The 25126-nt window shown below is 48.4% G+C and overlaps 1 protein-coding gene across 9 annotated transcripts in view; it reads left to right on the forward strand.

The window, feature by feature from the left end:
- DENND1A (DENN domain containing 1A) overlaps positions 1-25126 on the forward strand; it is a 540688-nt gene that overhangs the window by 450857 nt on the left and 64705 nt on the right. For all 9 annotated transcript variants that reach the window (XM_032634249.1, XM_032634244.1, XM_032634240.1 and 6 more), the window contains 2 exons: positions 23106-23210; positions 23583-23670. In XM_032634249.1, the coding sequence (XP_032490140.1) occupies positions 23106-23210; positions 23583-23670 (193 nt within the window). The remainder of the gene's footprint in view (positions 1-23105; positions 23211-23582; positions 23671-25126) is intronic.

Raw genomic sequence — 25126 nt, forward strand, 5'->3', positions numbered from 1 at the left:
GCTCTAAGCTGCCCAGGTGCTAGGGAGTCGAGGTGGGATTCAAACCTAGATCCATCTGTCTCCAGAAACCAAGCCCACTCCCTTCACCGTGTGGCCTGCTAGATAGACGTTTACTAAATGAATGGGGACACGAAGAGTTTCCTGGCGTGGGCTCCCTGGATTCTGAATAGGGAACTTTTAGGATAGACACTCGGGCTTCCCAAAGACCAGAGCTGCCAACTCAACCAAGTCACTCTGACCAGATTTAGACAGATTTTTGAATGAATAAAGTAATATTTAATAGCTTATATTGGTTGACCACAATTACTAGGAGATGACCCGTTTACTGTGCAGTCCTAGGAGACTGGGAATGAATAGGACATTAATAACAACTACCAACCATGAGTCTCCATTACATGTCTGGCCCTGAGTCAAGTACTTTGGGGAACTGTCTGTTCCCCATGACAACGCTGTGAGGTAGGTTGCATTGTTTCCGTTTTACAAACTGAGGCTTGGTTAGCTTAAAAATGTTCCTGCAGCCACATGGAGAGTGAGTGACAGAGCCGGGATGCCCCGCCCAGCCCCCTGTGGAGCCTGAACCGCCAGAGCACACCCTCCCTCAGAGGCCATCAGAGTGGAACATAGTCAACAGAGGGCACTTCCTTCACGACAGATGGAGCGCAGGACAGACCCTGACAAACACCAGTTTTCAAGTATCGGGTCAGCTAAAAGCTGGGGAACCCACAGAGCCCCGGGTCTGGGCTGGGAATCCTAAGCTTTCCAGATAGAGAGTCTGCACGCAGAAGCAGGCATTGCAAGGCCCAGGCTTTGCTCGCTGAGTTCCTGGAGGCCGCCTTGGGGGGTCATCAGCAGCCAGGTGGAGAGGCTGAGGAGCCCCTCAGCCAGGCATTCACCGGCAGCTCTGGAGCACCTTCCGTGTGCCAGGCCCTGCCCTTGGGGTTGGGGATTCAGTGGTGAACAAAACATAGTCCTGACTCAAGGCCTCTGCGGGACTCTCAGAATGGCGGGAGCACCGTGCAAATTTGGGACAGGCTTCTTTTTTTTTTTTTAATATCTTTATTGGAGTATAATTGCTTTACAGTGGTGTGGGACAGGCTTCTTAAAGGCATAGTTTCCTGAGCTGGGTCCTGATGGATGAGTACACAATTGCCAGGTCAAGGGAACAATCGAAAACGTGTATAATGTTTGTGTTAAAAAGGAAGAATAGGGGCTTCCCTGATGGCGCAGTGGTTGAGAATCTGCCTGCCAATGCAGGGGCCATGGGTTCGAGCCCTGGTCTGGGAAGATCCCACATGCCGCGGAGCAACTAAGCCCGTGAGCCACAACTACTGAGCCTGCGCGTCTGGAGCCTGTGCTCCGCAACAAGAGAGGCCACGACAGTGAGAGGCCCGCGCACCGCGATGAAGAGTGGCCCCCGCTCGCCGCAACTAGAGAAAGCCCTCGCTTTCTCTAGTAGAAACGAAGACCCAACACAGCCATAAATAAATAAAATTAAAAAAAAAAAAAAAAGGAAGAATAGTGTTCACAGTGGATTCCAACCACGTGCTAGTGCTTTCATCCTCACAGCATCCCCATGAGGCTGGTGGCATCAGCTCCATCTTCTCGGGGAGGTAGCTGGGCTCAGACTGGCCCAAGTTCAGTTGGCTTAAAGGTACAAGAGCCAGGATGCAGAGTACCTGCTGGCTGGCTCAGCAGGGGCACAGAATCTGCCGTGGAGGACAGGTACTTCACACACCCCAGGGTGGGGGTCTGCTCAAGAGGCTTTGCTGAGGTCCGGCTCACTTTCCTAAGCTGACAACTCTCTTTTGAGCAGCAACAAAGAAGCATAATCAGCTTCAGCTAAAGTGTTCCCCCTTCAGGAAGCCCTCCCTGATCACCCTCCTCTGGCAAATAGCAAGGACAGTGATGCCTACTGCAAACTTGTCTTAGTCACTAGCTGGTGGCAGAGTGGCTGGTAGACACTGACACACACACCCCCGCTTCCTTATTTGGGTTTCTTCCTCTCTCGGAAGCTCAGTCTCTTCACCTTTACAACAGGAATAACGTAGCTAGTGGGCAAAGGCTGAACAAGCAAGGCCACCTGGCACAGTACCTGGCACGGGTGGGCATCAGTAAACGTGCGCTTCCTTCCTGAAGGAAGCTTAGACTTCCCCCACCATTTCATTCTCCCACTCCCTCAGCCCTATTTCCACTTCTTCCTGTGCATCCTCGCTGTTCTGGTAGGTTTCTAGGTAGTTGCTGTCCTGCCTTCACCATTTCCACCAACTAATAGCTGCTGTTTAGCTCACCCGTGCATATTTTAGCCTCATAATTTTTCTTCCTGAATCAGCCTGTGCAGATTCTAATCACCTCCCGTTCTCTTCCCTGAATTCCCTCCAATTTAGAGATTCAAAAGAGGTGCTTCTCTGCATGAACATGCTGTGATTCCATTTGAAAATAAATTTCTCCTGGCAGCAGCCATCTTTCTGAAAAGTGACATTTAAGACTGACAGTGGACAAGATTGTAAACAGGTTTCCAATAAGAAAAAAAAAGTCAGTGTTAAGTGCATTCTATGAATTTTTTTAAACAATGTGTGCTCGTGTGTGTGTGTGCGTGTCTATAATTGCAGCCTTGCTGTGCAGCCGTCTGCTCCAGGAAGAATTCTGGGATGGTGTGGGTCTGTTTCGAACTATCTTGGTATTCTTTTACTTTTCAGAAAGCGGCTTCATTTCATGGGACTCACTCCCATATATGATTGTAGACGGTTCATTCATTTATTCATTCATTTAACACACAGGTATTCAGTGCCACTTGTGTGCCAGGCTCTCTAAGGGAACTGTGGGCCAATAAGGCGGTTCACTGCCTACCCATAAGGAGCTCACGTCCCCAAAGGGGAGGCCGGTGGGTGAGCAGGGAACTGTATGAGGTGATAGAGGTCGGCTTAGGGTGCCATGGGAGCCCACGGAAGTTCCAGAGAGGGGGGCCCTGGGGACAGGGGCCGCTCCTGCAGACCATGACACCTGAGTTTGGCCTTGTAGGATGAGTAGCAGTTAGCCTGATGAAGAAGGGAGGAAAGAGAAGAGCGGGAAGGTCCGAAACAGTATGGTCGGTGCAGGGGAGCTGCGGGCAGCTTGCAGTGATTGAGACTTCTGGTCTGCAGGGGGAAGTATCAGGAGGTGTGGCTGGAGGTGCCTTTGGGCACGTGCCCGATTGAGAGGAGCCTCGGAGCCCTCACAGAGGCAGCCGGAGCAGGGCAGTGCTTTCAGCGGGTGTGATGTGATCAGATGGTGGGAGTGGTGCACCTCCGGGTGGTGGTCAGCAGGATGGGATGTTTAGGAAGTAAAGCCCTGCAGCAGAAAGTCTGTTATCTTGTGTTTCTCTTAACACAACTTTGTTCATAAGCACCTCAGCTTACCAGCTCTCTTTTTTTTTTTTTTTTTTTTTTCTTTTCTCCCTGTCTATCCTGACACGGGGAATGTATTGCTAGTAAAATGAACTTAGCTGACACTTGCTTTCCCCATTCATCATTACCAAATAAAAGCTCTTTCCAGGGGTTCTTGGGATAGTCTTTTAACAGTCCCCCTGGCTGGAACCACACATGACCCTGCAGTTATCTTCTAAAGGAAGCAAGAAGTGAGAGGCGCCCAGTGTACCACCAGAGCAAGAGGGAGAATTGTTTGGTCCCTGTGAAGAGGTTATTGGCAAAAGGCCTTAGGGGTCCTGAAGGGGCAGACAGGCCAGTGGGCAGTGAAGGGCCTGGAACTGTCCAGTCAAAACTCTGTCATCCACATGCTCTCTTTGGGCAGCTTCTCTTTTCCTTCTGCCAAACTCACCGACCCCCACTAACCCTGGGACAGAGGGAAGGGAGGGCTAAGCAGACAGCCTGTCGCAGGTCAAATGGAATTCCAGAGTCATCTTTCGGGGTCACATAAGCATTAAATAAGGTAACGATTGGGAAGCCACCTTAAAAGCCGAAAGAATTCCCAAGTGAAGAGAATTAAAAGTTGGTTGCTGATAATCTGGGACCCAGTCTGATGAGGGGCAGGGTTGAAAAGAATAATTGGAATGAAACTTGTAAGTGATCTTGGAATGTCAGTTTTCTGTGTAGCTCCTCTCATCAAGAGCAGATGAGATTCGATGATGTTAGCGACCTTTTGAAAGGTGGCAGAAGGAACCGAGCCTTTACACTTAGACGTGCCTAGATGTGAATCCTCACCCGCCACCTACTTGTTACATGGTCTTGGGCAAGTCACTTGACCTTTCAGAGCTTTATTTCCAGATCTGTAAAAAGAGGATGGGTGCCTTCACGTGCCTGTCACGTACACGTCTGTGTGCGGGGTGGGGAGTGGGGCGGGGAGGGAGGTAATCTCCCCACACTCTCCGAGGGGAGAGAGACGGACCAGTTTAATCATTACTCTTCCAGTGCCTGGCTCATAGTAGATGTGCAATAAATAGTTTGTTTTTCATTTATAACTCACTTTTTTTTTTTTTTTTTTTTTTTATAACTCACTTTTAATACTTCCCTGTCGGGCTTCCCTGTCGGCGCAGTGGTTGAGAATCCGCCTGCCGATGCAGGGGACACGGGTTCGTGCCCCAATCCGGGAAGATCCCACATGCCGCGGAGCGGCTGGGCCCGTGAGCCATGGCCATTGAGCCTGCGCGTCCGGAGCCTGTGCTCCACAACGGGAGAGGCCACAACAGTGAGAGGCCCGCGTACCGCACAAAATAAATAAAGACTTCCCTGTCACTAGGTCAGCAATAAATTGGATAACCCAATGTCATGTTTGGTGTCCCCTCAAGACTAGTTGATTGTGGAATAATACATCCTGCCTGCCACCACCCTTGCCCCTCTGAAGTCTGATATTTCATGTCCCCCTGTGGGGTTTTTTTCCCCAACATTTTGTTGCAAAATGTTTCAAGCATACAGAAAAATCAAAAGAATTTTACCGTGAATACCTACATACCTACCAACTAGGTTGTACCATTAACATTCTACTATGCTTGCTTTATCACGTATCTGTCCATCTATCACTGCATCTTTTTTGTTCGTTTGTTTTGGGGGGGGTTTTTTGCAGTACGCGGGCCTCTCACTGTTGTGGCCTCTCCCGTTGCGGAGCACAGGCTCCGGACGCGCAGGCTCAGCGGCCGTGGCTCATGGGCCCAGCCGCTGCGCAGCATGTGGGATCTTCCCGGACCAGGGCACGAACCCGTGTCCCCTGCATCAGCAGGCAGACTCTCAACCACTGCACCACCAGGGAAGCCCTGCATCTGTTTTTTGATGCATTTTCAGAGTAAGTTGCGGATATCAGTACAGTTTCCCCTAAACAATTCAGCCTGTTAATCGCTAACTAGAATAATACTGTTTGTGAAGAGCAGACACTCAGTAAATGGTTACTGCTGTTACTATTATTATAATTATAATTATTATTATTATTCAGGAAAGAAAGACAGTCATGGTGATTTGATATTCCCAAAGGTAAGACACCTGCTAGCCACATGTTGGGAGGGGCCTGCCATTTCCTGGGAACCAAACTGTCCTTATTTTGTGGACTGGTCTCAGGCAGGGAAATGGCTGGAAGTCACAGCCACCATGGTGCCCCTGGCACAGACTTCAGCCCATCCCCTGGATGCAAATCCCCTTGACAACCTCCAAAAGCCTTTGGAAGACTTAATAACCCAACTGAGACAATGGAGGTTGAGACTGGGCACTGAGGACAGGGTGGTGATGAAGAGAAGCAGAGCTGCTCTTCCCTTAGCGCTTACAGTCTAGGTCAAGCACAGACCCGAGCCAGACCACCTGGGTCAAATCCTGCCTGTGCGAACCTAGAAAAGTTAACTCACATTTCTGTGCCTCCATTTCCCAACTGTAAAACAGGGACAGCAGCAATATCTACCTCACGGGGTTGTTATGAGGATTAAATAAGTGCATACATGTAAAACGCTTACAAAGGTACCTGGCACCTGGTAAGCAAGTGTAAGTGTCTACTACTCTTGTTAACTGCTACACTCCCCACCCAGGTTCCCAAATGCGTTATAATCATCTGAGCAGCTTTGTAAAGGTCTGAGCCACAGCCCAGGAATATGCATTAAAAAGACCCTCCCTAGGTGAGTCTTCTTGCAATACCGGATGTAGGAACCATTGATCAAAGTGATCAACAAATGTTAGCTCCCCATACAGGTGATGAAACTGAGACTCAGAGAGGGAAGGAGCATGCCCAAGGGGACACAGGTAGTAAAGCACTAGAACCAGAACACCGTCTCAGACTGGTGACCCCCACCTCCAGGCTCTTGGGCAGATACTTGCCCCAGATCGGGTGGCCAGTGTGCTGGGCCTTGAACCAAATCTGGGTTCTCCACACCACTGTGACAATTCTTCATGGTAGAGGGTCCAGTAGAACTGAATCAGCTATTTGGTCTGGAGAAGACCATCTCTCAAATAGGAAAATCCCTATATCTCACACATTAAGACATTTCCCAACTCTTTTAACCAGGAATCACCCAAATATTTAGAGTCCTCCCATCATTCAATAACTCCTTGGAGGAGGTGTGTGAGAAGTTATCTCCCCACATGGGCTCTTCACCTGCATATGTAGATGCAGAAATATTCATGCCACTCCAGCACTCTATCTGGGTGACTCTTATAATTAATATTTACTTAAAACAATCATTAGTCTCTGCTGGGCGACATTAAACCCACGTTAGCAATATTTTTAGCCGGGTCTTCCCCACACCTGCGATGGCAGGCAAGTGAGGCAGCAGGAAGCCCTGCGGTGCTTTATAAATAAGCCTCCACGCACCTGACAAGCCCTCCCCACACGCCACTCAGGCGGCAGGCTGGGCCGGGACGCGTCCTGATGGGAGCCCGAAGCAGCCAACACCTCCAGTCCGGGTCCTCACTACACTTTGTGCCCCGTCCACCGAAAAGGAAACTCATTTCTCCTGAGATAGCATGGCAATATGGGCCCCAGGCTAGACCCACATGAAAGGTGTAATTTTTCCCAAAAGGGTTGAGAATTTCTCCAGTAAGAGTGAGAGGATCATGACTACCTTTATTGGATACTAACTGCTTTAAGTTCATTGTTCCCGTTAAACCACACAACAGCGTGACAGGTATGTCCTGTTCTCCTCCTTTTCCAGAAGAGGAAACTGAGGCTCAGAAAAGATGACTGCTTCCCCAAGGCCACACAGCCAGGGGGTGGGACTCCAGCCTGCTCTAACTGAACCCACGCTTTTCACTACACTCTTTCTCACCCTCAGTCTTACTTGATGCTGCTAAATGATCAGGAAGAAGGGAAACGTTTATTGAGTGCCTACTATGTGCCTACATATATTGTCCCAACTGGAATTAGCTCATAGGAGGTAAAAATGATGATTCCCATTTAATGGATAAAGAAACCGAGCCTCTAGAGAATTCTCAGTTGCTTCCTAAAGACCACACTGCTAGTAAGCATCAGAGCCAGAATTCAAACCCAACCTGATTCTCCAACACTAGATGCTTTCCCACCTCGCCAAAGACATAAATGAGAAATTTGCCGTATACGTGGGTAATGAAGCGTCATATAGAACCTAAGGTTTTGTCATTTTTCTGCTCCTCAGATGATAATGAGCTTTCTGCCTAAAATGAAGTTTATAAAGAACTTTTATCCTGGTAAAAATTGTATATAAGGTTTTATTATTTTCAGGGATCTTCCATGATTATTTAATTTAATCCTTGAAATAACCCTGTGAAAGTAGGTGTTACAAAGCCCACTTTACAGAGAAGTAAACGGAGCTTGGAGAGGCCCAGTGCTTCCCCAGGTGAGTACCGGCCCAGCAGGAGCTCAGCCACAAAGCCTGTGTTCTCCCCACACTTGCTCAGCATTGCTCCCGAGCCAGGATCTGTCTAGTGGGGCCTAAAGAGTGAGGAATTTAGACACTTTTCACTAAGAAAGAGATTGGAAGGGGGAGGAGCCTTGCGGCAGTGGAGCCCAGCGTAGAGGACCCCTTCATTAAAGGTGGCGACATTTCCTCACCCACAGGAGCAGGCTGGAAGTTGTGATGGTCAGAGAACTACAGAAATAGCAGCTTTCACACTGATTCCTACACGGGAGGAACTGGTGGTTCCAGGGCAGATAAGAATGACTTTACAAGATGAAAATGATCAGTGAGGGCACACAGGTCTGGAGGGGAGCGGAGTTGGCATTTTTTGGCCCTGCAAATAGCTGCCCATCTGCTCTCTGTCAGAATATGTTAGGAGTGCATCTGGATCGCTGCCCCTGAGTCTCAGCTCCAGGCTGGTCATGTGCTTGTCTCCACGACAACTCCAGGAGCGGTGTAAACTGCTGCGCTTTGAGCCAGATGCTGCTCTGCACATGTGGTCTAATTAGATGGTGTTCCCGGCCTCCCGCCTCCCTCCACTACCCCTCCCAGCATACACACCGCATTCTCTCTTCCCTTCCTCCTGCTAACCCTCATCCTCGCATCCTCAGTCTGTTTGTCTTGCTCTCCACCCCGTTGGCGTCTTTCTCAGAAATGTTCCTGTTGCCTTATCTGCAGTGAATAATTCATTCAACAAGCCTGACAGTGTCTGAGCTGACCCAGGCACTGTGCTAGGAACTGGAGATGCAGAGCCAAGTAAGACTCAGCCTGTACCCACGCGGAGTCCACATCTAGCGAGGGAACGCCCGGGCAGCCAGGAGTGCAAAAATGGCAGGAAGGGCTATAGCAGAGGCGAGCACAGGAGCTGTGGAACCCCGAGCAGGGACACCTAACCCAACCAAGGCAGGAAGAAGGAAGGCGAGGGGGAGTGTCCCAGGGCAGCTGTCCCCCAGTTAATCCTTGAAGGGCGAGGGGGGAACTTCCGCAGCCTGGCGTGTAGGGGGTAGATTCGAAGATGAGGCTCTGAGAAAATGAAGGCCTTCATCCCTGTGAATGAAGTCTGCTCCTCGGACATGGGAAGCTCAGCTCAGGGCTGGGTGGGTTGCTCAGGGGCGAGCCACCAGCATGTGCTGAGTAATTATTTTTTGCACCTTTCTTGGCAGTTGTGTATTCTAGGGGTCCAGCATTCACCACTCCTCAGATCTCTGGCTCTCAGGGAAGATGCCCCCAAATAAGGAAGGAGAGAGTCAGCACCTCTCTCACTCACCCCATCTGTGACGTGCCCCTTGAGCCCCAGGGACTTCACCTCCTCAATGTGCACCGCCTCGTCACGGCCCCGCTCCCCTGCTCGTGGCCTCCTCCGCTTTTCCATCTACCTAGTGCCTGTTCCTCCTTGGAGCTTGGTTTTTATATCAGCGCCGCGCCCCACTCCACACCCCGGAGCCCGCCCAGCCACAGCATAGGCACCCTGTCTGTGCTCTCCCAGCACCCCGTCAAAGGTATTTGTTGAGGGAAAGAGGTAGAAGGTCCCGCACAAGACGAAACACCCAGCTCTCAAAGGGCATCTGAAAAGTGCTGTTAGGACCTGAACTGCCATTGTGCACCTGCTGTGTGCCCCTCAGAATTGGCACCTGGACAAATATTATACCATTTCAAACCTCCTGATATAGAGTAGGTAATATCCCCAATTCACAGATGAGGAAGCGGGGCTCAAAGAGGCTCACTTGCTTCCCCATTCATGGAGCTCTGGGCTGCACTGAGCCTCTTTTGAATCCCCGGGCAGTACATAATCCCCACCTAGAGACTCCAGACTCCTTGGGCTGGGGCTGCAGTACGTGGGAAAGGATTTTTGTTGTGTGAGAAATCATATTCTGTATCTCAAATTCCCCCAGAAACCCAGAGGGGAAAAAAAAAAAGTTCAGGCAACTGAGCATGCTCAGAGTGCCCTGGGGTGTTGTAGGAAGAGCCTGCCTGGGCTTTGGGGGCAGGTAGAAGGGGCTTCAAGTACAGCTCTGGCACTTTGCAGCACTGTGGCCTTGGGCAAGTCATGTCCCTCTGTAAGATGAGGATAAAGAGCTTCTCTTAATAGGGTTATTATGCAGATCCAGCCTTCGGCCAGGCAGGGGCGCCATCCACAGAAGGCAGCTGGGCGGGCGGGGCGGGGGGGGCGGCGGGGCGGCGGTGATCCCTTTTCTCCTCGCTCCACGTCATGGTCCTGACTCCACTGACCCAACACATGTCCTGGGCAGGTAGTGCACGTCACGTGCCTTGATGTGAATCACAGAAAGCATGCTCTGGGCAGAGAACTATTTGGGGTAGAACACCAGGTTTTTCTTACCCCTCTAGGAGTCAAGCCCTGAGCTAACTGTTGTACATGAATCACCTATTGATCCCCACATAGCCCCAGGAGGTAAGAAGCATATCTTACATTTTGGGAATAAGAAGACTGTCTCAGAGGGCTCAGGGCCTTCCACTGTGCTCTCAAGGTAGTAAGTGGCAGAGCGGTCATTCCCACTCGAGTTCATTCCCTGTTCCCAACTCTGCACCGAGGGCTCTGCACACATTCTCTGTGAGGGGCTGTCGGTGACCTCATAGAGAAAGGCCCTTTTTAGAAAGGCCTAGTTGGGTGTCTAGAAACAGCACATGTTAGCTCAGCACCTTCCCATCTTACAGATGAGGAAATTGAGGCCCAGACAAGGAAAAGGAATCAAGGCCAAGTCGAGTGTTTCAACTCTTCTCTTTGTGCCCTTTCCCCTTCACAATGCTGCCATTTATTCATGACTAAAAACTTGCTGCCAAAGCCTTCTGGGCAACACACCCCATCCAGACACTGGAGGTTGGCCCTGAATAAGTGACATTCGGGAGAGGGCTGGTCATAAATCAGTGACCCAGTAAGTGAGCCCAATAATCCAGCGTGTGGACAGTGCTGTGGCTGAGCTCCCTCGGAGCCGTGTCGCCAAGCACTGGCAGACTGCGTATCTTACGTGAGGTCCGTCTGTTTTCCCCTCACTTAACTCAGCTAGGGGGTTGGGATTTTTCCTCTCTACACACTAATTTGTGTTCCTCCAGTTTTATCTCCATGTCCTTTAAAAACCTTTCGATCCATGAGTCCCGTGTTCCCATGGCCACAGCTAACATTGGTTCTCGTGCTGGTCACTCTTCAGATTGATTTACATTTCTCAAAGGGGCCCACCAGGCCCTCCAAACCCACCTGCTCTCCCGTACACGCTCTCGAACTGTCTTCGCCTCACTCTCAGGAAACGAAATCCTCTTCTCTAGTCAGTTTGGCACATCCTTTCCTGGGATTTGGAATGCACGGGTCATTGTGTTAAAACCCAGAATCTGGGCTTCCCTGGTGGCGCAGTGGTTGGGAGTCCACCTGCCGATGCTGGGGACACGGGTTCGTGCCCCGGTGCGGGAGGATCCCACGTGCCGCGGAGCGGCTGGGCCCGTGAGCCATGGCCGCTGAGCCTGCGCGTCTGGAGCCTGTGCTCCGCAACGGGAGAGGCCACAGCAGTGAGAGGCCCGCGTACCGCAAAAAAAAAAAAAAAAAAAAAAATTGCAAAAAAAAAAAAACCCAGAATCTGGCTCTCAGTGACAGCAAGGCACGCTCTGGTGGCCAAGCAAAAGGTTGTTTGACACAGAGATCTCGACCTGTCCCTGTTTGGTGTCCTGCTGGGGAGAGCACGGCGCTCCGCTGCAGTGAGGGGTGGTCACCAGTTCTCACTGAGCCAGCCGCTGCTCCCTGGACCTGCCAACATAACGATGTGAATGCTCAGAGGATGACGATAGGGATTATTTCTGGCATATTGGTAAGAAAACGGAGGCTCCAGGATGGGTGGCCCCTGCGTGCAAGGAGTGGAGCCCAAACCCACTCATCTCTCCAGAGCCTGCTCTCTTCATCGCCACCTTCTGCTCCATCTCCGAATTGCTAGGACAGTCCCAGGGGCGGCTGATAGGTCAAATACTATCGCGTGGTTATTTCTTTTAAATAACATTGTGTCACATGAGCCTCAGGGGCCAGTCAGACTTGGCTTCAAAGTCTGGCTCTGTCAGTGGCCAGCTCTGCAGCCTAAGGCTGGTGACTTCCCCTTTCTGAGCCTCAGTAGCGTATCTGTAAAATGGAGGTCGCGGCGACACCTACCTCACAGGTTGCCTTGAGTCAGCGAGATAATGCACATGACAACACCCAGGGCAGGTGGTGCTCAGTGAGCAGCCTCTGTTTTAATCGCCGCACTTGCTTTCCCCGTCGAGCCGCCTCCATCTGCATTCTTATGGGAAGGAAATCTTCCACGGGTATGCACGAGAACCTGCTTCACTGTGTCTCCTCAGCTGGCTTCTGCCGGCCTCCCCGCTCGTCTGCCATCCCGCGCTAATCAGGATTTCCTGACTTCCCCCCGTTTGTCTCTGTTAATGCAGAAGGAAGGGGCTGCTGGCACAGAGGAGCCAGGCGTGGGCCGCCGCGCCTGTGATTTGAATGTCTTTACTGTAATCTAGCGAGTGTGTGGGGGGGCTTCTGTCAGTACCGAGCGGCTGGCCCGCCTGAATGGGCGAATGCTGTCAGCCCGGCTGTTCCTGCCCCTGCAAATCATCCGAGCAGCCCTCGTCGGGCACCCACATTTCCCCCGACTTAAATCATCCCAATAGTGAGCTGCCTTCACAGTGACACATTGATTTTTTGTTTAGGGCTTATTATATAGTCACAGGGGCCCTGGCTGAGGGGCTATCCCCAGTGTACCTGGACTACCACACCCATGGTTCAGAAGGCCAGATTGGCCCTGTCATCCCCAAACGTGGCTCAGCGCAACCCAGCCAGAGCCATGACCGTGGCTATGCAGGGACCACCTTCCAGTACCCCTGGCGGCCCTCAAGCACATACCACAGCGTGCCTCTGAAGCTGGGGAAGAGCGTGCTTGCACTTGGGAGTCATTCAGACCACCAGCTCTGGAACCGTGGGCAAAACATTTCACTTGCATGAGCGTCCTTTCCTCATCTATAAAATGGGAGTCACTTATGGACGCCCCCAGCTCTGGTGAGGGTTCAGGGAGGGGAAGGTACACATTGGTCCAGAGCAAGTGCTCAGCTGGCATCGGCTCCCTCTCCCTAAACTCGTGCCTGCTTCTGGCTAACTTGAAGTGATTGGATCCTGCTAATCCTGCTGTCCCAGCTCTCCCACCCTCCTTCCCTGCCTTCCAGTAAGTAAGAATTTGGCATTCTTTAGGCTGGATATCGCACTAAGCCTTTTCCGTATTGCCTGGGAGCTCACCCAGGTTCCTTGGCCCCCACCACAGCTGACCCCATGAGGAGGAGCCAGTAGGGACGTACTGGCTGCCCAGGGGAGGCTACAGAAGCACCCTTCAGACTTCAGAGCAAGGTTTTGGCTATGCCGCACTTTGGCCAATGACTTGGGTATTTTATTAGGAATTTGGAGGTATTTAAACAAAATGCAGAGAGGGCAGACAGCAGAAGCAAGAAGAACTACAATCCTGCAGCCTGTGGAACAAAAACCACATTCACAGAAATATAGACAAGATGAAAAGACAGAGGACAATGTACCAGATGAAGGAACAAGATAAAACCCCAGAAAAACAACTAAATGAAGTGGAGATAGGCAACCTTCCAGAAAAAGAATTCAGAACAATGATAGTGAAGATGATCCAGGACCTCGGAGAAAGAATGGAGGCAAAGATCGAGAAGATGCAAGAAATGTTTAACAAGGACCTAGAAGAATTAAAGAACAAACACCTAGAAGAATTAAAGAACAAACAAAGAGAGATGAACAATACAATAACTGTGAAATGAAAAATACACTAGAAGGAATCAATAGCAGAATAATTGAGGCAGATGAACGGATAAGTGATCTGGAAGACAGAGGGGTGGAATTCACTGTCGCAGAACAGAATAAAGAAAAAAGAATGAAAAGAAATGAAGACCGCCTAAGAGACCGCTGGGACAACATTAAACACAACAACATTCGCATTATAGGGGTCCCAGAAGAAGAGAGAGAGGAAGGACCTGAGAAAATATTTGAAGAGATTATAGTCGAAAACTTCCCTAACATGGGAAAGGAAAGAGCCACCCAAGTCCAGGAAGTGCAGAGAGTCCCAGGCAGGATAAACCCAAGGAGAAACACACCGAGACACATAGTAATCAAATTGACAAAAAATAAAGGCAAAGAAAAATTATTGAAAGCAACAAGGGAAAAACGACAAATAACATACAAGGGAACTCCCATAAGGTTAACAGCTGATTTCTCAGCAGAAACTCTACAAGCCAGAAGGGAGTGGCATGATATATTTAAAGTGATGAAAGGGAAGAACGCACAACCAAGATTACTCTACCCGGCAAGGATCTCATTCAGATTTGATGGAAAAATCAAAAGCTTTACAGACAAGCAAAAGCTAAAAGAATTCAGCACCACCAAACCAGCTCTACAACAAATGCTAAAGGAAGTTCTCTAAGTGCGAAACACAAGAGAAGAAAAGGACCTACAAAAACAAAATCTTAAAATTTGTATGGAGACACAAAAGACCCTGAATAGCCAAAGCAGTCTTGAGGGAAAAAAATGGAGCTGGAGGAATCAGACTCCCTGACTTCAGACTATACTACAAAGCTACAGTAATCAAGACAATATGGTACTGGCACAAAAACAGAAGTATAGATCAATGGGACAGGATAGAAAGCCCAGAGATAAACCCACACACCTATGGTCAACTAATCTGTGACAAAGGAGGCAAGCATATGCAATGGAGAAAAGACAGTCTCTTCAATAAGTGGGTGCTGGGAAAACTGGGCAGCTACATGTAAAAGAATGAAATTAGAACACTCCCTAACAGCATACACAAACTCAAAATGGATTAGAGACCTAAATGTAAGACCGGACACTATAAAACTCTTAGAGGAAAACATAGGAAGAACACTCTTTGACATAAATCACAGCAGGATCTTTTTTGACCCACCTCCTAGAGTAATGAAAATAAGAACAAAAATAAACAAATGGGACCTAATGAAACTTAAAAGCCTTTGCAAAGCAAAGGAAACTACAAATAAGACGAAAAGATAGCCCTCAGAATGCGAGAAAATATTTGCAAACAAATCAATGGGCAAAGGATTAATCTCCAAAATATACAAATAGCTCATGCAGCTCAATACTAAAAAAACAAACAACCCAATGGAAAAATGGACATTTCTCCAAAGAAGACATACAGATGGCCAAGAAGCACATGAGAAGTGGCTCAACATCACTAATTATTAGAGAAATGCAGATCAAAACTACAGTGAGGTATCACCTCACACCAGTTAGAATGGGCATCATCAGAAAATCTACAAACAACAAATACTGGAGAGGGTGTGGAGAAAAGGGAACCCTCTTGCACTGTTGGTGATGGAATGTAAATTGATACAGCCACTATGGAGAACAGTATGGAGGTTCCTTAAAAAACTAAAAGTAGAATTACCATATGACCCTGCAATCCCACTACTGGGCATATACCCAGAGAAAACCGTAATTCAGAAAGACCCGTGCACCCCAGCGTTCACTGCAGCACTATTTACAATAGCCAGGTCCTGCAAGCAACCTAAATGCCCATCGACAGACAAATGTATAAAGAAGATGTGGTACATATATACAATGGAATATTACTCAGCCATAAAAAAGAACGAAATTGGGTCATTTGTAGAGACGTGGATGGATCTAGAGACTATCATTCAGAGTGAAGTAAGTCAGAAAGAGAAAAACAAATATCGTATATTAACGCATATATGTGGAACCTAGAAAAATGGTACAGATGAACCAGTTTGCAGGGCAGAAATAGAGACACAGATGTAGAGAACAAACATATGGACACCAAGCGGGGAGAGTGGCTGGGGGGGGTGGGGGTGTGATGAATTGGGCGATTGGGATTGACATGTATACACTGATGCGTATAAAATGGATAACTAATAAGAACCTGCTGTATAAAAAAATAAAATGCAGTTGGGTTGGGACTGCTGGTGATAAATGGGGCCAGATTCTCTGGCTTTCTTTATAATATTTCTTTATTCTTAAAATATGAGTGTTGATTGGTCTGGGTGCTGTGCAGGTCACTTTCACCTACACCCGTGGTTCTCAACCTTGGCTACATTAGAGTCACCTGGGGAGTTTTAGAAACTACTGAAAAAGTGCCCCGGGTGATTCTAATGCATGGCCAAGGTTGAGCATTGCTAAATACACTATCACATTCATCCCTGTTTAACCCCCCCAGCTATTCCCATGTGACAAGTGGTGAGAATGGGGATCTGAGAGGTGCAGCTGTTTGCACACAGGGGCAGAGCTGGGACTGGAACCCAGCTCTGTGTCCCACTCCCCCATCTGCCTCTTCCTGGAGTGACTCAGCTGTTGTCCGTTGCATGCCAGCCGTGGGGAGTAGATCAGAGCCTCCAGGAGTCTGCAGTGGGCTGGGAGTGGCCAACAGGCACAGGTGGTGTTGGTGTGGAGGCTTGGAGGAGGAACGGGGGGGGGCCCTCTTCACCTGAGGGCATCAGGTAAGGTTCTCACAGGAAGTAACGTGAAGAAGGAAGCCAGAGGAGTGAGAGTGTGTAAAGTGGTTGGGGGGTGATCGACACAGTCCAGAATTTCTGGAAGGGAATGAGTTATGTGGAGAAAGGTGGACAGCATCGTAAGCAAAAAAAACATCAGCTGGGGAAGGTCACAAAGAACCTTGAGTGTCATGCTCAGGAGTGTAGAAACCCCACCTCCATCAGCCCACAAACTTGCCTGAAGCTGTTCTATCCTGCGCAATCAGATGGCAAACAGAGTCAATAACCAGAGCTCCTAGGGAGTATTAGCCTCTGAAGGGAGAGGGGAGAAGAGAAATGTGAGGCCAGGTGGGCCTCACTGGTGTATGGTGTGCGACTGGGGCCCCACGCTCAGAAAGGCCCGTGCCTGGTTTATGCTCTGCCGTCACTGTCTCGAAATTTTTAGTAATTTTACCTTCAAACTTGTGCTTTGTGAATGAAGTCCGATGGGACAGTAGAGCATGTGCAGGAGCAGAGATCTGCACAGACACCCTCCTAGGAGCCTTGCCTTCCTCCTCTCACAGAGCTGCTCCAGCCCACCCAGTGTGAGTGGAGCTCACTTGCAGGGTAAGCGCGTCAGTGTCTGTGGCCGAGGCACGGGGCACTGACAGCCCCCAGAGGCCTCACTCTGCGTCAGAACCAGAACTTCTTCACACTGAGAGAAGGCAGTGGTGTTCTAGGAAGCACCAATGACCACGGAAATCTATCACATTCCTTACTCATCCTTGTGTTAGCCAACCGCTTCTTGCGAAAATGATGACATGGAAGGAGAGGAAAAGGTGGAGAAACCGTGGTCCCTTTTCCTTTCTCATCAGTAAGCCGAAGACAGAGAGTGTTAATAAAATGTGCGTATATCAAGAACTGAAATTAAAACAGTTGAGTTAGTTTTGCGCAGCATTTCCACTGTCTGGTAAGAACAAAATACAAATGCACATATGATTTACAAAATACGATTCCACATATGTTAGCATTCAGAACTGGCATTGCACGATAAAAGCTGAACAATAAAAGCTATGCTAATAATTTAAATTCTTATTTTTTCTTTACATGGAATGACATTAAATAGCAAACTTAAAAAACACCATAAAGGGTCTAGAAAGAGACCATAAAAAAAGAAGAAAGCTTCATATTTTAGTACTCAACAGTGCTTTTTTCCTGCATATTCATTTTGCACTGGGTCCCCTAAATTATGTTACCAGCCTCAGTAAAACTCAATCTCTGCCCTCAAGAAATGGTTATTTGTGCAAAATTTATTTGCTGTCATCTGTCTTAATCTTCTAAGCAACCCTAAGAGGTGGGCCAGCCTTGAGTAATTGTTGCAGATGAGGGAAAACAAGTCACTTGAGACCACGTGGCCAGTATCATCAGAGTCCAGGTTCAAGTCCAGGTCTTTCTCACCCCAAGACATGTTCTCTCCCCACCATGTTGTGTTACCTCAGATGGATCAGAGTTCTTTTTTAAATTTTTTAAAGATGACTTTACCCCAAAAAAACCAAAACCAGCTCTCTGGTGTGCCAGTTGTCACGCTGTACTGTACTTATTTGTTCCCTGAATTAAGCAAGGTTCCTTGGTAACAGGAGCTTTTCTTTTTTATTTTTGTTACGGAAAATTCAAATATATACAAAATAAATAAACTATGTATCCACTGCCCAGCTTCTACAACCATAAACATTCTATCATTTAAAAATTTTTTAATTATGGTAAAATATACATAACATAAGTTTTACCACTTCAACCATTTTTAGGTGGACAGCTCAGTGGCATGAAGTACATTCGCACTGTTGTACAACCATCACCACCATCCATCTCTAGAACTTTTTTCATCTTGCAAAACTGGAAGTGTGTACCCTTTAAGCAACAGCTCCCTGTCTCTCCCACCAGCCCCTGGCAACCACCATTCTACTTTCAGTCCCTATGAAGTTGACAACTCTAGAGATAAGTGGAATCAGACAGTATTTGCCCTTTTGTTGCTGGCTTATTTCACTTAGCGTAATGCCTTCAAGTTTCATTCATATTGTGGCCTGTGCCATAAATTCCTTCCTTTTGAAGGCTGAATAATATTTCATTTTATGTATATTTTGTTTATCCATTCATCTGTAGACATTCGGATTGCATCCACCATTTGGCTTTTGTGAATAATGCTGCTGTAAACATAACATTCTGCCATTCTCGTATCATCTCTACATACCTTCATCTACTCCCACCCGTTATTTGATTATTGGTATTACTTGTAGGAACTGTATTTTATTCATCTTTGTATTCCCCTAACTCAGAGCCTGGCACACAATAGGTGTTTTAAAAATGTTTGGATGGATGAATCTTCCAAAATTATCATTTTTTTAAAATTTAAGCAAGGTCCATAAAGAGTGGACACCTCCTTTTTTCCTTAGAATTTCCGGGTAAATGTGCACATAAATTTTTGATAAAAATTAAATTTGTGAAGGAAAATAAGAATTTGATACTTTGAGTATGGATCAGCAGAACAAGGAAAGATGCCAAGGAATCTGATGGGAGATTTTATTTTTATGCCAGTACCCACAATGCTGTGGATAAAAGCCGTTTATTTCTGGAAGTATCAAAAACCTTTGGAATCACCAACTTCACCTGTTAACGTAGATGGACTCATTAATAATGGAATTTCCAATTGATTCCATGTGTCAAGAGGATAAACCAAGAGTAAAACTTGTCTTTCCGTAACAAAGTCCTTGATAGGGTTAAGCAGCTGTGTTTAACTGTCCTTCGGGTCATAGATGGAAAACTCTACTAATGCGATCTGAGCTTGAACGCTCACGGCCTGACTTGCCTGAATTAATGTCGCTATCAGTCAGTAACCCCAGCGCCTAGAGTGTCGCCCAAGAAGACAAAAGGTTTAATCCTAACAGGAGCCTAACAGGAGAACTAAATCAGCACTTCTTGTAAAGGAGGGAATTAACGAGACACCTTGCCTTCTCCCCTCCGCTGCAGAGAGCAGAGTGCGGGCAGCCATTTCAACCGCAGGAGGAGGTGGACAAGTGGGTGCAGATGGTTAGGTGTCCAGTTGGTTCCATGACAGAAGGAGCACCTCCTTCACGACGCCTCGCCTGCTCCCTCCCGGGAGTTGTTTGTCTCTGAGGGGCTGGTACTCTTGAGTGTCCACTAGGAGAACATGAGGGGCTCCCACTTTAAAGAGAACGCTTGTGCTCCCCAGCAGGTGTCCAAGAGCAAACAAAGCTGAGGCCTCAGAGAAAACCCAAGTCTATAGCAGACCATGCATGAGACGGCTGAGCTTTGGAGGCCACCTCGTATTAAACCCCGACTCTGCCATGTGCGGGTCATGTGACCTCAGGTAAGGTACCCTACCTGCTGTTCTGTAAGGATCAGGTGAGCCGTGATCATTGTCATTTCCTTAGAAGGTGAGTACTGCAGGGGAACGCGCCCTCTGTGCCTGCTGCTGGTCAGACCTTTATACGTGACTCTGAGTGACAGTGCAGGGTTAGGGTAGAGCAGTTGCCCTGAATGGGTGGGAATGGCTCTCCTAACTGACTCACCCTTCCAGACTCCACTGAACGTGCCGACTTCTCGTCATATGTCCGCACCTGCTGCCCTGCAAGGACCAGCCTTTTCCTCTCTGACTCCAGTGCATATTTTGCCACCCAGCCCAGCAGCACAACACTGTAGCCAGTACTCGTTTCCATGTCCAACTGACACTGCTGATGTTGTTCTTTAAGCTCTCTGTGGAAAGAGCCCCCCTTGTCGACGTTTCCCCTGAGTCTTTCCCATCCGTGCCCATGTCCTTCTGTTCGTTTTTATGGCGCAGACATCTGACCAGGGGATGTCATCTCCATTAAGTAGACAACAGGCCCCAAAATGTTCTTGTCTCCCCAAAGATGAGATTCTTTCTGCTCTCCTACAGCTAAAGCCTGCCTCAGGCTACTCTTCCATGCAAATTTGGTTGCAAACTCTCTTGAATTTATTGGTCCCTCGGCAGATTTCTCCTTCCTGGCAACACTGGGCCAAAGCTCCAGGAGTGAATGCTAACAGCTCCAATGAGCACTTCCTCTGAGCAGCTCTAAACTCCCTGGACATAAGCGTCACTCAGCCTGGCCTCGTACTCTGAGACCTCTCCACCATCAGACTAAGCGGTGTCTCAGCCACACAGAGATCACAGGGCTCATGTGACAGGAGCCAGGCCAAGCACGTTCTGCAGCTCTTTAACCAACATCCTCGAGCTTCTCCCTGGGGGCTGGCTGCTGCACTGTCCCCAGGGGGTATAGTGATGCATCCAGCAGGGCCTCTGCCCTCTCGAGCTTCTGGTCACAGGGACACCAGTGAAGATTACCCAGCACCCAGGGTGCACAAGGCACTGTGGGAGCACTGAGCAGGGGTAAGTGACTGCCGCACACAGGCCTGTGTTTAAAGCATGACAGTCCAGGTGGAAGGAGTAGAACTGGCAGAAGCACGGAAGAAAGTGGGAAAGGACATGGCCTGTGATTAGGAGATACCTCTGAAGCATAAGGTGTACGGGGGAGCATAGGAAAGTGACACAAAAGGACTCTGGAAAAGCAAGGACTCTCTCAGCTTAGGAAAGGTTTGTTTGCCTGACTAAGGAGCAAGGACTTGTTCTTTCCTCCCCCGCACAGGAGCTCGCGTGTGTGACACTTGCTGTTAGACAAACGGGGACTGTTCCTGCCCCCATGAAGCTGATAGTCTAGTGGAAGAATTAAATAATCACACAAATGTAACATCTCCACCATCAAAGTTCTTGAATAGGATAGTGACGTGATCCAATATGCATTTTAGAAATCACTCTGGCCAGAAGGATTGAAGTGGACGGGGAGGAACGAAACAAGAGAGGGACATGAAGCTGAACGTCCACCATGGCAGTCAGGCCCCTGCCAAGGGATAGAGAGCAGGGGACAGACAGATGAGACGTTGCAGTGGGGAAATGGGAAAGACTAGGGAATTGATAGGTCTGCTGTGAGTAGCTATGGATAATGATAACTTCAGAAAGAAAAAAAGATTTAGAGTGCAGTCCAGATGGGATAGTAATTGGGAGTTTTGGCCATTCTGAGTTTGAGGTTCTGGTGGGCCATTCAGGTGGGGATTGAGACCTATGGGTTTGGAACAAGAGACGTCTGAGCTGACAGTGTTTATCAGGAGTGATCAGTGTATGGGTGACACTGTGCTCGTGGATGAGGCCTCCTGGAGAGAGAATTAATTGCCCTGCTGTGGTTCCAAGGGTGAGGAGCGACACTTCCAGGCCACAGGAATGGAATTCCAGGTGGGCTTCTGTTGGTTCTCACCAGCTGATCTTTCCACTGTTCAGCAAGGAAGGTATAAATCCATGCCAAAGTAATAAATGTCATGAAAACCCTTTTTCCTGAGGAACTGGTATGTGTTTTTTCCTCACAGACAATATAACATTTGCATTGTTCCCTTCTTGCTTCGGTGGCCGCCAGGAAGCTCAGAGCTAATTTTGTAGCTGAATTTTAGAAACCATATAGGATCTGCATATCCAGATACTATTTTCCCAAATAAATACGTTTTACATATTTATGTATTCTCCAGCGCTGATTTTTTTTCTTTGTTTTAGGTGCTCATGTAAGCTGCCTCAGATTCTTTGTAAAATTAGGTGAGGTGTAACTGTATAAAAATAAACATTCCCCTCACCCTAGTATTTTAGGGTCATCCTTATCACCCTTGAGCAGTAGGTCTGCCCAGTTGCTGAGCTAATATTGGCTGGATTTAAGCAGGAGGGACTCTTGGAATTTACAGCCGCTACACAGTAACTTTAACACTCACCTAACTCATTAAAGCAGGATAAAAGTAGAGCTTCAAACATCTGTGTTTGCCACCAAGTCTGTGAAGGGAGAGGTACCTTTAATTTAGTTCAACATGTAAAAGTCTGATCTTTCAGAATTGAGAATACACTGTTGAAATTAAAGACTTGTCTGTGTAGATGAGTACTCCACATACCTTCAAAGAAGGAGTGAGGTGCTGACTACAAAGATGGGTGCTTTTTTAAGCTTAGGGTGTCTCTTCTTGACTCATAAAATGTAGTCCTCATCAAGCAGCATAAGCACAAAGTTGACTGGATGATAACTCTTATTTTTGATCATCCCTGGTTTTTAATATAATTAATTATTTTAAAATTATAACTCGCTACTGGTTAAGCTCACTCTGTAAATAGTTTCCACACCGCGTTCCACGGCTGGTGCCTCAGGGACTGCAAAGGGGCAAGTGGGGGGCGGGGTACCATCCAGCAAGGAGAGCCGAGCCTCCATTCCTGCCCCCAGCCCTCCCAGAGCAGCTGGGCTGTTGAATGCGGCAGGTCTCCTTCTGCCTAAGGTGCTGTCCAGAGAAAGAGTTCCTCTCCTAAAAGTGAAAAGAAGAGTTTGGAAATCATCCCCCGCCCCCCGCGAAGGGCACATCCCACTAACTTGCTGTTGGAGTGTGCCTGTGGGTAATATGGAAGGGGCAGGGCAGGGTTTGGAATACTGCCCTTGGTTCCCACCCTGCCTCTTACCCTACGACCTTGGGAGATGTCTTTTCCTCTCTGAAATAACTTCCTCATCCAGAGTAGAATGCCATCGAGCATAACAGCCACTTCACAGGTAAGTGAGAATTAGATAAATCAGCAGATATAGAAGTGCCACCTAACAGAGTTCAAGCACTGATCTCTCTCACTCCATCCCTCTAACCCTCCTCTCCCCATCTCATCTCTGTCTCCCAGGAGGAGCCAATCACCTTTTGCGAGGAAGCCTTCGTGTCCCACTATCGCTCCGGAGCCATGAGGCAGTTCCTGCAGAACGCCACACAGCTGCAGCTCTTCAAACAGGTGCCCGGCACCCTCGCCTGTTCTGCACCTGGGTCCCTGGTGGGGTTTCTGCAGCTGCCTCCACTCTAAGCACTGAGGCTGCAGGCATGGGGGGAACGCAGGCCTCAGCCCAGAGAGGCCCAGAGTCTGGGGAGGGAGATCGGGTGAGAAGGGAGCTCAGCCACCAGACGGAGCCTTTGCAAATATGCCGTGCAGGTTTATAAGTTATCATAAACACGCAGCGAGTTTTTCAGAAACTCGCCTTTTTAAGCTCACAATTCCAAAGACCCTTTCCTGTCTTGGTTCTTTGGTCATCTACTGAGGAGCCCAGCTGAACGTCCTTTCCCCGTTCCTTTGCACTAGCTGTTATGCTTTTGTTCTTTCTTTGTATAGTTTATCGATGGTAGATTAGACCTTCTCAATTCCGGTGAGGGCTTCAGTGATGTTTTTGAAGAGGAGATCAACATGGGCGAGTATGCTGGTGAGGGCATTTCGTTTTTCTTTCTGAGCTGTGGGCTGTCTGTGGGATTGGGGTGTGTTCGCTAGGAGTGGCAATGACTTCTTTTTTCCTTCACCGGGGATTAGAGAGACTGATTGCAACCTTGGCCTTGAAGTGTTGGAATTCCTCTTCATGTTCTGATGAGAGGCACATTGGCCCATCTGAAGTCCTCTGTTCTGGGGTCACTTGCTTCTCCTGGGTGGGCAAAGTCTAGGTAACGTAGTGGCCTGCACGATGCAGTGGAAAGCACATGAGGAATCGAATTAGGAGACCAGGATTCACTGCCCAGCAGTGAGAACTTGGTCGAGTCACTTCACCTCTTTCAGCTGAAGTGTTCTTATCTGTGCACGGAGTGTGACAGTGCCTACCTCACAGGAGTCCTGTTGAGATTAAATCAGAGACCCCCAAGGAAAGGTTTGTGCAGTCGCCCAGGACAGACCCTGGCAGAGGATCGCGGCTTAGAAGATGTTTCTTTAAAATGTGAAGATCATGGCGGGTGTCCTGTCTCTGCAGGCCTTTAGAACCAGAGGAATCATCCTCTCATTTTTCAAAGGAGGCATCTGAGGCCCAGAGAAATGTTAGTGGCTGACCCTGCCTCCTGAATCCCAATCTGGCTGCCTTTCCAAGACCCAAAGCCTCAGTCTCTGTCAGCAAAGTAAAACTAAATGCAAAGCAATAATAATCACAGTACTAGCCCCCTCTTACTGCTGGGCGTGTGTCTGGTCTCGACTGTGCTGATAATCCAACTGGCAGTCCATAAACTCATAGAGCCAGGGGTGATCTCACCTACAGACCCCTTTGTCAGGCCCTACCAGCCTGTGCTGCATGGAGAGCACAGTAATCAATAAAACTGGTGTGTGAGTCGTTGATGAGCATTTCCTGGACATCTACTGTGTCCACAGCCCTGTACAGTAAGAACGGGGGGCCCAGTTCTGCCCTCAGGGAACTTTTAGACTGATGGGGGAGAGCTCATAACTAAAGACAAATACAGACTAAGCCACTGCAGGAAAAGGAGCAGACACGGGGTTTTGTGCAGGTAGAGTAGGGCTCTATTAATGCTCACTCTATAACATGAGGGCTTCACAAAGGAGGCGGGTTTTGAGTAGCATTCTAACAGTTGAATGTGGGTTCTGGGGAGAAGACAGGCTTTATGTGTTGCTAAACTAAGTCTAGTCGTTCGGACTCCTAGAAAAGCTGTCTGCTGATAAGACCTACTTATCCCACCAGATAAAATGAATCAGTTCCTCACAGCACCTCCTTTTTCTTTCCCTGTCACTGCTTAAGCATGAGAAGGGCCGAGTGTGTGTCCAGCAGTGTGCTTACACTGGACACACGGCCCTGTGGTTCCTGCCCTGGCGTGGCTCACAGAACTTTAGAGAACGTGGACCTCTGAATGGGTGTTACCTATTCTAGAGGGCTGTTGAGAGGAAGGAGTAAG

This window comes from Phocoena sinus, chromosome 6 (genome assembly GCF_008692025.1).
Source record: "Phocoena sinus isolate mPhoSin1 chromosome 6, mPhoSin1.pri, whole genome shotgun sequence".
Lineage (NCBI taxonomy): Eukaryota > Metazoa > Chordata > Mammalia > Artiodactyla > Phocoenidae > Phocoena > Phocoena sinus.